The sequence below is a fragment of the Jaculus jaculus genome, chromosome 15 (genome assembly GCF_020740685.1).
Source record: "Jaculus jaculus isolate mJacJac1 chromosome 15, mJacJac1.mat.Y.cur, whole genome shotgun sequence".
Lineage (NCBI taxonomy): Eukaryota > Metazoa > Chordata > Mammalia > Rodentia > Dipodidae > Jaculus > Jaculus jaculus.
Window position 1 is genome coordinate 24893770 of NC_059116.1, and position 15653 is coordinate 24909422.

Below are 15653 nucleotides of genomic sequence, written 5' to 3' on the forward strand. Positions count from 1 at the left end.
AGTATGATTAGCCATGTAAATTGAGAACATATTCTTTACATTATGAGATTGCATTTAACACAGCATGTCTACTTTCCAATGAGCATAAATGCGATCAAAATTTTTGCTAAGAAAAAGAGGGAGTTACTGAAAAACTAAATCCACATAAATTGTCCCAGGTTGTGTATAAACGAGAAAACAGGCTAGCACTATTACAAAGAACTAGACTTGTACATACAGTCATTGCCTTTAATATGATACCATATATATCATTTTTTCCATGTGGTTATGGTTGTATATTTGGGACATCTTATCATATCATACAATCTACCTAAAAAGGAGGATAATTAACACCACATGACCAGGAACACCGAAATCCACGCTATTATTTTACATGTACATGTAGATGCCAGAAGGCAGCCTTGGCTGTTGTTCCACAGGCTCCATCCACCTTTTTAAAGACAGATCTCTCACTGGCCTGGACTTGTCAAATAGACTAGACTAGCTGCCCTCAAGCCCCAGGGATCTGCCTGTTTCTGCCTCTACAGTGCTGGGATTTTAAGTGCATGCCATTACTCCTGCCTTTGGTATGTGGATTTGTGTACAGAATTCAAGTCCTCACTCTTGCAAGGCAAGCACTGTAACAAAAAAGGTATCTCCCTAGCCCATGATTACTTTTTATACATTTGGCGGGGGGTAAATTATGGGTGTATGTGTGCCACGATGCACATCTGAGAAGTCAATGTTTTGTCCTCTCCTTTCTCTCTGCTTGACACAGGTCTCCCCTGTTATTTTGGTTTTGTTGCTTTGTGTGCGCCAGTCTAGCTGCCCGCGAGCTTCTGGACTCTCCTGGCTCCACTTCCACAGGTGCATGGGGATCCCAGACACACATGCCACTTTGTGTCCAGCTTTATGTGAATGCTTAGGACTTAACTTAAACGGGCAGGCTAGTAAGCAAGCGCCTTTAACTGCTGAGCCATCTCCCTAGTCCCCAGTTCAGTACTTTTTATTAACATTCCCTCTAAAATAACAAATTTCATGGAAAGAAACATCAAAATTATTAATTTTCTCTAGTCAGAAAGAACTACTTGGTGTTCTCGAAATACGTATTTTTTTTCTTCACTGAAAAAAATCAATGAAAAGCACGTGAATTTAACAAACCATCCAGGATGGAACAAAAGACCTCACCGAACTAATTCGTAAGTCTCTCCCAGAAGTGGGTTGAAGGGCTTTCCAGTCCGTTCCCACTGAGAAGCAACAGCAGACACAGCAAATGCAGCTACACACTGAGGGACAGAGAAGTGCACATATTAAAAATAGCCCAGCTTTGCTTTTCATTTTCCAAGAACCAGAATTATGCTGAAACAGTAACTGACTAAATTATTTTGAGGAATTTAATTGTTTTGGCTTTTCATATAGTTCTCTAAAGTTAATATAAAAGCTTGCATATTCATAATGAAAGTTGTGTGGCTTTCATAACACCCTATGACAGCTAAAAAAAAAATCTGCCAAGGACCTTGAAAAGCTCTTAAACACAGTGACTGCTAACACATTTAATATTTTTTAACTATAGTTATACCTCAGTATTTGAGAGTGACTGGTTCCAGGACCCCTTTGGGTGCTCAATATATAAAGGGCACAGTCTTTATATATAACTTATGCACATCTCCTATATAATCTCTGGATGACTTATAAATCTAGTGTAATGCAAGTCATTATTATATCATTACAGAGCCATGACAAAGAAAATGTACATGTACAGTAAAGACATGCTTTTGTTCTCTTAATACTTTGGACACAAAGTTGGCTGGGCCTATTGATGTGTAATGCGGAACTGAGGAAGAGAGAAATAAATGTGAACATAAATAAATAAATAAATGGTATCAAAGCCAAAGATTAAGTTAAAAATGCAGTTTATATAGAGAAAACAGAAAGGCTCGATTCAGACAGCTACTGTTTTGTTTGACAGTATTTTTTCTCCTATACTTGGTCTGTGTCTTATCTACCCATGTGGATGGACCACATGAACATCTATTTTAAAACTTAAGAAGTTCACTACTTGCTGTCTTTTGTTTGGTCATACACAATGTTAATGAATTTGAAATAAGAGACGTTGTATCTCCCTCTCCTTCTGTGGTGGTTTGAAGAAAATGTCCCCCATAGACTCATGTGTTTGGATGCTTAACTCCCAGCTGGCAGTGCTGTTTAGGAAAGTTGTAGAACCTTGCTGGAGGACGTATGCCACTTGGGGAAGGTATTACAGCCCAGCCCTGCTTTTGCCTTGCCTTGCTGTCTCTGACTGTCTCTCCTTCCTCTCCACTAATGTGAAAATGTGGTGCTGGCTTCCTGTCCCTGCCATGCTCTCCCCACCACGACAGACTCTACCCTCTGGCACTGTAAGCTGCATTTGACACTTTTCTTCCATAACCTGCTTCTGGCCAGGTATTTTGTTCCAGCAAGAAAGTAACTGATACATTCCTTAACACAATGGTACCTTTTAAACCAAAGACTTGGAAACGGCTTTAAATAGCCAGGTGTGGGCCCAACCACCTCTGTTCTTCTTGAAACTCCCATCTGTCTTCTACTGCTGTGGCACTCCCCAGGGACAGATGGGGGAGTGGGCCCAGTGGACTCTTTAAGCTTTGGGAACACTTCTTACCACACATCAGACTCAATGTGGTAGAGTGGGAAGGGAGGGAGGGAGGAGACAAGTCTCTGAGACAAACTCTTGCCACATACCTGCATTCTCTCCACAGGATCAGAAAGTGAACTGGCCTTGTGGATGAGGTAAGTGTGCTCCATGTACTCAGTGAGTCGTTGTAGGAAGCTCAAAGGCTCATTAAAAATGACTGGCATCGTGATCTTGGATAGTTCCTGTTTAAAATGAAAACCAAAACTGTTTTGTCCAATATCATACACAGCAAACTTATCTGCTGGTTTCACACATGTCTCTGAAAAGGAAGTAACTGCCAAGTCCAACTCAAGAAATTTAATTAATATCACTTCAGTTTCATTGATTTTTCCAGAATATCTGAAAATATGGAGAATCTAGAACAATATAAGAAAATAAGACTTACTCAAACTTTCTCCTGGGTCTCACAGAGTACACAATCTAACGGTGACCATGAGTTGATGACCGTGGATGAACCTCCTTACCACAGCATTGGGAAATGGGATTGGTAATGTGATGGGCATGCAAAAAGCAGAATCTTCATATGGGGTCAAAATAACAATTTTAGGGTCATGAGACTGAGATGGTTCCCGTGTCTTGGATTGCTATGTGCACTAGGTCGTACCAATAAGAAATTGACTGGCTAGCCAGGAATGGTGGTGCACAACTTTAATCCCAGCACTCAGGAGGGGAGGCAGAGGTAGGAGGCTCGCTGTGAGTTTGAGGCCACCCTGAGACGACAAAGTGAATTCCAGGTCAGCCTGGGCTACAGTGAAATCCTACCTTGAAAAACAAAACAAACAAACAAAAAATAACCAGAAAAAAAAAAAGAAGGAAAAAAATTGACTACCTAACCAAGCAACTCCCCACTTTGTCTTTCTCCCTCCAAAGAAAACCTTCTAAAGGGTTGGAGAGATGGCTTAGCGGTTAAGCGCTTGCCTGTGAAGCTAAGAACCCCGGTTCGAGGCTTGGTTCCCCAGGTCCCACGTTAGCCAGATGCACAAGGGGGCGCACGCATCTGGAGTTTGTTTGCAGAGGCTGGAAGCCCTGGCGCGCCCATTCTCTCTCTCTCCCTCTATCTGTCTTTCTCTCTGTGTCTGTCACTCTCAAATAAATAAATAAGTAAATAAATAAATTAAAAAAAAGAAAACCTTCTAAAATTTCTCCTTCCAGCTCTCTTCATGGAATACTGAATCACTTGAGGTTTGAGGTTACCTGAGTCAGGAATCACTGCTCAAATAAGCTCACGAGAATTTCAGTGTGCCCAGGTTCATCTTCTAACAGTAGATAAGGACTGACCACACATATAATCTCAGTGGGTAATTTTCAAAAAGAAATTAGAGACTGTTTTGGTGTGGCAACATTGGACTTTTCTGACCATACCACTCTAGAATAAGTTATAAGCGGATGATAGAAGGCTATTTCTGTTTAAGAAAAGGTTTTTCTGGCTAGAGAGATGTCTTAGCAGTTAAGGTGCTTGCCTGCAAAGCCTAACGAACCTGGGTTCAATTCCCCACTACCTGCCATAAAGCCAGATGCAGGGGTGAATGTATCGAGTTCATCTGCACTGGCTGGAGGCCCTGATGTCCTATTCCCTCTCTCTTTCTGTCTTCTCTCTGCTTGCAAATAAATAAATAGACAAGAAGAACTGTTATAATAGATTTTCAAAAAAATAAAGGAAAGGTTTTTCAGTTCTGTCTGCCAGTTTAGCGACTGGGTAGTAGTCTCCAACATGAAGGGCAAGCCTTTCAAGTCTGTTCACCACACCCTGCCCATAAACATCATTATGGGGTCTTTCAAAGTCATTAACAAACTTATCATGGTGTTTTGGAATATTCTGATGATCTTCTCAAGCTCTTTCTACCATATTTAACTTTCCCTTAGGAACCTGGTCTCTCAGGAAACCTGCTGGCTAGCAACATCTGGTTAGGTATGGTCCCAAGGAACAACCAGGCTGAATGCCACCATTCTTGGCTCTGACTTTCCCCAAAATGCCCTCATTCTTCCTGACCTGCACAAACAAAAATACTGTCAACTTCACAAATCTGTTGGAAGACATTTTTTAAAAGCCCACTTATTATCATAAGATAAATGTTGCTGACTAGGTAGGCAGCAGCTCAACCTATTAAAAAGAAAGGTGGGCTTCTGGCTTCCACACTAGGGAAATGAAGGAAAGGAGCCCAACTACACACAGCCAAGGAGCTCGTTAAACCCTGAGCCACCGCAGGGCTTAGTCAAGGATGCTGGCATGCCCAAAGCTTGTGTTAATTAACATGTACCAGGCTCCTTCTCTTCTACCTAAAAAATACATTCCATATAAAAAAAAGGAATATATGACTCTCTTGATAGAAAAGGAAAATATGAAAATGTCTTTTCCCTTCCCTTCTACTCTCCCGGAGATAATGTCCCAGCACAGTGCATGGGTACACATGGATACACACATGGGTGTACGTGCGAGAGAGGAGGGAGGACATTCTTTCACTTTTTAAAGTCTGGCATTAGCTCTGTGGACTGTCCCATGTACTTCCACTGTGTTTAGAGGGGGGGCTCACACACGTCCATGCATACATCTTTCTAATGGCTCAATAGTGTGATGTTAAGACCACTCAACAAAACCATTTCCACTCCTAGCTTCATCATTTACCTGAAACTCTGGCCAAGTTCATCTCTGGGTCAGTTTCTTTCTCAGTAACAAGATACTACTGGTATTTAACAAAAGCTACTGCCACAGGACTAACATTTACAAAGCACTTAGACAAGCTCTGGACACATTAGTAAGTCGTATATGCTAAACTTAGGACATGTTTAAAATATGCATATGCCATGAACTGTTTGATCCTGTATCTTCTGTACCATAGGCATGTATGGCTTAAAGTAGATTTCTCTAAGTGGAGGGTCTAGGTCAAAGGCCTTCTCAGATAAAATGTTTGCAAATACTATAAAGCAAAGTATCTTCCAAAAGGATTTTACCAGCTGGGTGTGGTGGCACACACCTTTAATCTTAACACTCAGGAGGCAGAGGTAGGAGGGTCGCCATGAGTTTCAGCCACCCGAAGACTACATAGTGAATCCCAGGTCAGCCTGAGCTAGAATGAGACCCTACCTCAAAAAACCAACCAACCAACCAACCAACCAAACAAACAAACAAACAAACTTTACCTATTCATGCTCCCACAAATGCTGCAGGAGTCAGACCTTTTGGCACCAAAGGAAGTGTATTACTTCCAATTCATTCACTCATGTTCACTGTCATTACACCAATGTTTAACTGAGCACCTATGACGACAGGCATGGTCTCAGGCAGTGAATTAAGTCTCATCATAGCCGCTCATGACCTAGAAGGCTCCGTTCTATTCCCTTGTCTTCCCTAACACTCACTTTATACCTAGGCCCAGCTCAAGTCTTGTCTCCTGGGGCGTCGCAGCACTGGCTGTTTTCCTGTGCCTGACACCTGGCGTGTCCCCATCTACCGCCTGCAACTTCCCACTTAACATACTCTAAATTCCATAACGTGGTCTTACGCCATGAGAACTAGCCAGCTTATCTAATTCATGGTAAGCAATGACCTGAAGAATTCCAGAAGAAAGGGGTATGGTATTCTGCAAGCATTGTGATCACTTCACAGGCAGGCTGAACTGTAGGGAAAGCACTCCAATAGCAGCACACCTTATGTGTTAGCAGCTGAATATGCAGGACAGTGCTCTCAAGTCAGCTAGGATGACTGCCACACAAAGGATGCAGGAACTCAGTCCTGAGCAGGGGGCCTGACAGGTGACCCTGCACAAAAATTAGGTAAGAAACACACAATTTCGAGCTCAGCTTTCTTCCTGTTTTCTATGGTTCACTTGGCTGTCCAAGGATCTCAAAGGAATTCAAATGTTTTTTTTTTTTTCTTCTTCAAGGTAGGGTCTCACTAGTCCAAGCTGACATGGAATTCACTATGTAGTCTCAGGGAGGTCTCGAGCTCATGGTGATCTTCCTACCTCTGCCTCTGGAGTGCTGGGATTAAAGGCGTGCACCACCACGCCTGGCTTAAATGTATTTCCTAAAGGAATGAAGAATACATTACCCGTAAGTATGACTCTAATTTATTTTTCTTTTATTATTATTATTTATTTATTGAGAGTGACAGAGAGAAAGAGAGAAAGAGAAAGAAAGAATGGGCAAACCAGGGCCTCCAGCCACTGCAAATGAACTCCAGATGCATGCACCACCTTGTGCCTCTGGCTTATATGGATACTGGGGAATCGAGCCTCAAACCTAGGTCCTCAGGCTTCACAGGAAAGCACTTAACCACTAAGCCATCTCTCCAGCCCCCTAATTTGTTTTTCTTCACAAAAGTATTTAATGGACTAGAAAACACTCACTGAGGAGACAGGAGATGGACTGGGGTGATCTTAGAGATGAGAAGACACTCCCTGAGGAGACAGGAGATGGGCTGGGGTGATCTTACAGATGAGAAGACGCTCACTGAGGAGACAGGAGAGGGACTGGGGTGATCTTACAGATGAGAAGACGCTCACTGAGGAGACAGGAGATGGACTGGGGTGATCTTACAGACGAGAAGACGCTCACTGAGGAGACAGGAGAGGGACTGGGGTGATCTTACAGACGAGAAGACGCTCACTGAGGAGACAGGAGAGGGACTGGGGTGATCTTACAGACGAGAAGACGCTCACTGAGGAGACAGGAGAGGGACTGGCGTGATCTTACAGACGAGAAGACGCTCACTGAGGAGACAGGAGATGGACTGGGGTGATCTTACAGACGAGAAGACGCTCACTGAGGAGACAGGAGAGGGACTGGGGTGATCTTACAGACGAGAAGACGCTCACTGAGGAGACAGGAGAGGGACTGGGGTGATCTTACAGACGAGAAGACGCTCACTGAGGAGACAGGAGAGGGGCTGGGGTGATCTTACAGACGAGAAGACGCTCACTGAGGAGACAGGAGAGGGGCTGGGGTGATCTTACAGACGAGAAGACGCTCACTGAGGAGACAGGAGATGGGCTGGGGTGATCTTACAGACGAGAAGACGCTCACTGAGGAGACAGGAGAGGGGCTGGGGTGATCTAGGAGAGGGGCTGGGGTGATCTTACAGACGAGAAGACGCTCACTGAGGAGACAGGAGAGGGGCTGGGGTGATCTTACAGACGAGAAGACGCTCACTGAGGAGACAGGAGAGGGACTGGGGTGATCTTACAGACGAGAAGACGCTCACTGAGGAGACAGGAGAGGGGCTGGGGTGATCTTACAGACGAGAAGACGCTCACTGAGGAGACAGGAGAGGGACTGGGGTGATCTTACAGACGAGAAGACGCTCACTGAGGAGACAGGAGAGGGGCTGGGGTGATCTTACAGACGAGAAGACGCTCACTGAGGAGACAGGAGAGGGGCTGGGGTGATCTTACAGACGAGAAGACACTCACTGAGGAGACAGGAGAGGGACTGGGGTGATCTTACAGACGAGAAGACGCTCACTGAGGAGACAGGAGAGGGGCTGGGGTGATCTAGGAGAGGGGCTGGGGTGATCTTACAGATGAGAAGACGCTCACTGAGGAGACAGGAGAGGGGCTGGGGTGATCTTACAGACGAGAAGACGCTCACTGAGGAGACAGGAGATGGGCTGGGGTGATCTTACAGACGAGAAGACGCTCACTGAGGAGACAGGAGAGGGGCTGGGGTGATCTTACAGACGAGAAGACACTCACTGAGGAGACAGGAGAGGGGCTGGGGTGATCTAGGAGAGGGGCTGGGGTGATCTTACAGACGAGAAGACGCTCACTGAGGAGACAGGAGAGGGGCTGGGGTGATCTTACAGACGAGAAGACGCTCACTGAGGAGACAGGAGAGGGACTGGGGTGATCTTACAGACGAGAAGACGCTCACTGAGGAGACAGGAGAGGGGCTGGGGTGATCTTACAGACGAGAAGACGCTCACTGAGGAGACAGGAGAGGGACTGGGGTGATCTTACAGACGAGAAGACGCTCACTGAGGAGACAGGAGAGGGGCTGGGGTGATCTTACAGACGAGAAGACGCTCACTGAGGAGACAGGAGAGGGGCTGGGGTGATCTTACAGACGAGAAGACACTCACTGAGGAGACAGGAGAGGGACTGGGGTGATCTTACAGACGAGAAGACGCTCACTGAGGAGACAGGAGAGGGGCTGGGGTGATCTAGGAGAGGGGCTGGGGTGATCTTACAGATGAGAAGACGCTCACTGAGGAGACAGGAGAGGGGCTGGGGTGATCTTACAGATGAGAAGACGCTCACTGAGGAGACAGGAGAGGGACTGGGGTGATCTTACAGACGAGAAGACGCTCACTGAGGAGACAGGAGAGGGGCTGGGGTGATCTTACAGACGAGAAGACGCTCACTGAGGAGACAGGAGAGGGACTGGGGTGATCTTACAGACGAGAAGACGCTCACTGAGGAGACAGGAGAGGGACTGGGGTGATCTTACAGACGAGAAGACGCTCACTGAGGAGACAGGAGAGGGGCTGGGGTGATCTTACAGACGAGAAGACGCTCACTGAGGAGACAGGAGAGGGACTGGGGTGATCTTACAGACGAGAAGACGCTCACTGAGGAGACAGGAGAGGGACTGGGGTGATCTTACAGACGAGAAGACGCTCACTGAGGAGACAGGAGAGGGGCTGGGGTGATCTTACAGACGAGAAGACACTCACTGAGGAGACAGGAGATGGGCTGGGGTGATCTTACAGACGAGAAGACGTTCACTGGAGAGGGACTAGGGTGATCTTCCAGAGAAGACACTCACTGAGGAGACAGGAGATAGACTGGGGTGTTACTACAGGTAAGAAAACACTCACTGAGGAGACAGGAGAGGGACTGAGGTGATCTTACACACGAGAAGACGCTCACTGAGGAGACAGCAGATGGACTGGGGTGATTTTTGTGTTTACATGTGGATCAATTACTTTCTTGTTGCTCAGACACAATAGCCAACCAGAAGGAGCTCAGGGAAGGACAGAGTCTAATTCAGCTTACAGTGCCAGAGTGTAGACTGCATCATGGTGGGAAAGCAAGGCAGAATGTGGAAGGTGGTGCACAGTGCCTCATCAGCAGGGGAAGCAGAGATCCCAGCAAGCAGGGCTGGGCTAAAGCCTCCCGTGTCAAACTTGCGCCAGTAAGGCTCTACTTCCGAAAGGCTACACAGTCTTCCAGAACAGCATTACTATCAGTTACAGATTAGGCATTTAAACACATGAGCCTACAAAAGGCATTACATTCAAACTATCTCAAGGCCCTGTCTATGATGGATCAGCTGGGATAGAAGTGTGTTTCCACCAGGGCAACGCTGTGCATGGTGCCACAGTAGACTGGAGCGTCTACTAGCTAGCCAGGCTTTCCCTGAGCTAGAATAATCAAGAGTGAGGTGTGGATTCTGGAGACTAAGGCAAGTGGCATATGGACTCACCATTAATTTAATATGTAGATTTGTGTTTTTTAAAATATTTTATTTTTTACTTATGTATTTGAGACAGTGAGGGAGGAAGAGAAGGAAAGGGCATACCAAAGCTTCCAACTACTGCAAAAGAATTCCAGGTGCATGTGCTACCTTGTGCACCTGGCTGATGGGGAATCGAACCTGGGTCGTTAAGCTTCATAGGCAAGAGCCTTAATTGCTAAGCCATCTCCCCAGCCCCAGACTTATGTGCTTTTTTAAAAAAAAATTTATTTATTTGACAGAGAAAGAGAGAGAGAGAGAGAATGGGTACGCCAGGGCCTCCAGCCACTGCAAACGAACTCCAGACGCGTGTGCCCCTTGTGCATCTGGCTGATGTGGGTCCTGGGGAATGGAACCGCCAAGTCCTTTGGCTTTGCAGGCAAATATCTTAACTGCTAAGCCATCTCTCCAGCCACAGACTTATGTTTTAATCAACTAAATGCTCCTAAAATTCTCAAAGGTTCTTTGAATAAATTTTTTTAACACAGACTATTTTAAACACATTCTCATTTATTCCAGTACCTCAGAATATAAACATTCATGGAAATGGAAAGACAGACATTGAGCCAGATAATAGGGAAAGAAATAGCACTGAGAGAAATGCATGCACATAAATCCAGATGACCATAAAAACTAACTTCAACCTTTTAAGGAACATATATAATATTTTACAGTATACCAACTGACCTGCAATTTTATTTCCTCACCACCTGTAATTAATTTAAAGTAATCTTAGAACTATTTTAGTTGTTGAAACTTATAGTTCCTTCCATGGGTAACAACAACAACAACAAAAAACAGGGACGTGAAGGATATATTCTCTCCTTCTCTCTCAGTCCTCTTGGGTATTTCAGAGGTACCACTATTCCTTCAGGAAGAAACATTAGCTGGAAAAATGAAATAGGTATGCCAGACAAGTCTACCTTGTAACACAGCTGTGAGCAAAGTTTGAATTTACCCGTGCAGATTAACAGAAGCCAGTGATGAAGAAACCCCTGACAAGACCTGACCACCTGACAAGAGAAAGGGAGAGAAGGGCTCTTCCTTGTTCCAGCAAGGCCAAGTTTGAGTTCAAGTGAAGGAGGAAATATTTTCTAACCGTAAAGCCTACCATTTTAACATTCAAACGTGTAAATACTTAAGATGTGAGACATCAAGAGAAAGTGAACTCAGATGTCAGGCTCTGCGTTTGTCTACTCTGTTACTAGGCAGCCACTTGTGGACAGGGGTGTGACTTGAGGACTCTGTGGGTTTCCTGGCTCTTCAGTCAGTCAGGTGCTGGTGGAAGTCTGATAAGGAGCTGTGCAAGATGAAACTGGCCCTAAGACCTTAATAGCTGTGAAGGTTTATAGTACATAACAGCTAGGAAGGTGTATTATATATAAAAGCTATGAAGACTACAGGATGATCTTCCTTACATTTAAGGGATCCAACGTCATGTCTGGTTCTCACCTCGTGTCACTCAGCCACTGCTCCATTCAGGATGTTTTCCATCTATCTATTAGTTTCCCATCAAGTGAGAAGCTTGAGAATGGGGGTGAATATGGTGCATTTGTAAGGAGGCAGAGAATATGGGCACACCAGGACCTCTTGTCACCACAAACTCCAGACACAGTGCCGCTGGACTGAACCATCTCTCCAGCCTGGGTGAGAAGTTCTTACCACTTGAATACCAGATTATACTCCAAGCAGTCATGCTAAGAGATTGCAAACATTCCTGGGCCAACCAAGGATGAGCAGTTTGAAAAGCCTGCTGTCTCAGTTCCCGGTACTACTGCTGCCTACACTCAGCCCTCCCACGCCCCAGGGGAGACGACATGGCACGGGGGCGACGGAAAGGCTGCTTACGCTCAGTCCTCACAGAGCACCAAAGGGGAAACATGCATGGGCGTGAAGGAAGGTATGTACCCAGAACTGAAGAAACACTGAGGCAGGAAATGACCTGATTTCTGTGTTAAATGAACTGTACTGGGACACCTTAGTGCAACCAAAAGAAACATGGAAAAGATAATATGAGAAAAACTTTGAGGAAAAAGAATAACATAAAGCTATTCCCTGCCTATCCACCTGCCCAGTAGCTTCAGGGCATCAGGGCTTGGAAACAGAGATGGTGTGATACCTACTGGAAAGAATGTGGAAGGGGACAAGGACAAGGAAAGCCCTGGGTGGATGCTGGAATTGGATCAGTCTTCACATGGCATTTTTGGCTTGGAAGAAATTCACTCCTAGACACACTGCTCCCACACACATTCCTTCCTAAGCCCACACCTGGGCTGACATCCCATGCAGCACTAATTTGTCCACTGCAAAGCTTTCTTGCCTGAATGTGCACAAACTTCCAAAGCCCCATAAGCAGGAAGTTTTAGAAAGATCATCAGTGGGCTGGGGCATGGCTCAGCTCACCCTGTGTGTTTGCATCCCTACAGCCCATACAAAATTTAGGCATGGCGGTACGTGCCTATAATTCCAGTGTTGGGGAGATGGACAGCACTTGAGGAAGACATTGAACTCTAATCTCTACACACACATACACAACACTTACCTACACCCCCTCACAGGCATGTCCACACAACACACATGCAGAGTGTACCCCTGCACACACACATAAAGACACATGAGTGAAGCATCTTTTCTTCACAGTACCTCTGATCTACACTGGGGCTCTGTGACTCCCCTTTCAGATAAGGAATGGGGTCAACAGTGAAGGTGGCAAGAAGACACAACTTTTGTTTAACCATGTTGCTTCTTTTTTAAAAAAAAAATTTTATTAGTTATTTATTTATTTGAGAGTGAGGAAAAAGCAGAGAGAAAGAGGGAGAGAATGGGTGTACCAGGGCCTCCAGCCACTGCAAGAGAACTCCAGACGCATGTGCCCCCTTGTGCATCTGGCTTATGTGGGACCTGGAGAATCAAACTGGAATGGTTTGGCTTTGCAGGCAAATGCCTTAACCACTAAACCATCTCTCCAGCCCACCATGTTGCTTCTTAATGACCATTCTGCCTCTTAAGTCAGTACTCATAACATACCAGTCTTGGAAAAGCTTCAAATTTTATCTTGCTCTGTATCTACCTGGAGTTAAAATTCACAAACAAGACTTACCACCGTGACTGGCACTGACATGGTTATCTTGGTCTCCTGATAGTCACTCTAAGCCAAGTAATGTCTGGGCTTATGTTGTGTAGTGCTCATTAGACATCAAGTGAAGGTAAACATACAGTTTTGAATGAAGAAGTGTGCCCCAGTTAGGATGTGAGGTGTCCCCTACAAAGCCATGTGCTGAAGGGCTGGACATGTGGTGGACCAGTCATCCAGAGATTAGAACATCAAGGCTCTAACTTCCCAGTGCAGGGATGTGTACACAGCCTGCTGGCTCTACTGGGAGGCAGGCAGTGGGAGGTGGAGGAAGCAGGTCACTGGGTGTGTGCCTTTAAAGTCCATGGCTACAATGAAAGGGGACAGAATTGTCTGCAAGTTGGGGTTTTCTAAATATTTTTAATTTTTTATTTATTTGAGATAAAGACAGAGAGAAAGAGAGAGGGAGGGAGAGAGGGAAAGAGAATGAGAATGGGCATGCCAGGGCCTTTAGCCACTGCACACTAACTCCATACACATGTGTCATCTTGTGCATCAGGCTTATGTGGGTCCTGGGAAATTGAACCTGGGTCCTTTGGCTTTGCAGGCAAGTGCCTTAACCAGTAAGCCATCTCTCCAGCCCAATGTTTTGTCTTTAACAACAATGAAAGTGGTCCTAATTGATCTGTCAGCTTATATCCATAAATTATTTTGGTTAATATACTCTAATTTTTGGCACATAGTTAAGAAATAGTTAAAGCAATGAATGACAGTGCTAGATATCAAAACCCCACAAAACTCCTACTTCCATCTGTCTATTAATGAGAAAAAGGTCTCTTAATACTTGCATATATTAAAAATAACAATTTGTTATTGAAAATCCTGTCTCACTTTTGCAGCAGGTGACCATCATCTCAGATATATAACTCTAGCAAGTTCTTTGCAATAATCCACAGATAACATTTTGTAAGGAGATTAAGGTTCACTTTATTATTTATTAGAAAGAGAGAGGGGGCAGGCAGATGGAGAGAGAGAGTGGGCACACAAGAGCCTCCAGCCACTGTAAATGAACCTCAGACACACGCTCTACCTCGTGCATCTGGTTTACATTGTTACTGGGGAATTGAACCTGGGTGATTAGGCTTTGCAGGCAAGTGCCATAAATGCTAAGCCATCTCTCCAACCCGACATCTTTTATTTTATGGTAATATTTAATAAATTATGTCCTTCTAATTTTGACCAATGATACACTAATTTATAAAAAGTAATGATGAGAAGAAGCTGTAGGCACTAAAGTCTTGTGATCCTATGATAAAAATTTATGAATACTGATTTCATACAAATTTTGGGACACTAAAATATAGATCAATCAATCAATACCTTTGGAGATGGCTTAGCAGTTAAGCGCTTGCCTGTGAAGCCTAAGGACCCCAATTTGAGGCTTGATTCCCCAGGACCCACGTTAGCCAGATGCACAAGGGGGCACATGCATCTGGAGTTCGTTATCAGTGGCTGCAGGACCTGGCGCACCCATTCTCTCTCTCTCTCTCTCTCTCTCTCTCTCTCTCTCTCTCCCTCCCTCCCCCTTTCTCTCTCTATCTGTCACTCTCAAATAAATAAATAAAAATAAAACAAAATACTAAAAAAAATTTCGCCAAAGACAATATTCCATAGGACATAGGGGATGGAAGCACAAGGTGAGGACGGCTCTCATCTACGCCGTCATAACCAGCTGCTTCTATGCTCACTAACAGAAGGCTATGGCAAGAAGCCACATGGCTGCATGCAGGTAGGCACTCATGCTGGCCCTGAGCATGAGCACCTGCTCAAGTTCTGTGCCTACTTGGTTTACACAGGCTTTGAGCAGGAATACCCATGCAGACCCTTAGGGGGCCTAGAAAGCCTCAAAGGCCAGGGAGGACAGAGGGGACTCTCCCCACTAAAGGAGCCTTCAGTGAAGTGAAATGATGGTAAGAGAATGAGGACTAAAGGTTTCGGTGCTGGGAATCTGGGTATTTGAGTAGTGAAAGCTTTAATCACATAGAGAATGAAGATTGGATTTCAGTTATGTAAAGGATTTATTTTGTGGAGTATAATCCAATACTTGGTAACATAACACTATCCAAAACAGTGTGGGAAAGGAAGGATGAGATCCACCTAAGAGACGCAAGACTAAATGCTTTATGGCAACATAGGAGAAAACACTGTGTGGGGGGAGGAGCTATACTGGAGCAGGTATCAAGTCAGTGATGTCCAGGTGTCAAATGTCTGAAAAGGGACTTTCCTTCCTGGTTCCACAATTAGATCCAGACCATCCCCAGCACATAAACAGCTTCCACGACTTTTAAAAATCATGCTGTTCAACTGATATCACATCATAAAACTGTAATCATCATGCCATTAAAATCACGTTTCCTCTGATACTTTTAAGACTTCTTGGCCAGGCACTGTGGTGCA

The 15653-nt window shown here is 44.9% G+C and overlaps 1 protein-coding gene across 4 annotated transcripts in view; it reads right to left on the reverse strand.

The window, feature by feature from the left end:
* Osbpl1a (oxysterol binding protein like 1A) overlaps positions 1–15653 on the reverse strand; it is a 238528-nt gene that overhangs the window by 20188 nt on the left and 202687 nt on the right. For all 4 annotated transcript variants that reach the window (XM_004654838.3, XM_045134619.1, XM_045134620.1 and 1 more), the window contains 2 exons: positions 2719–2853; positions 1168–1265 (listed from right to left, as the gene is read on the reverse strand). In XM_004654838.3, the coding sequence (XP_004654895.2) occupies positions 1168–1265; positions 2719–2853 (233 nt within the window). The remainder of the gene's footprint in view (positions 1–1167; positions 1266–2718; positions 2854–15653) is intronic.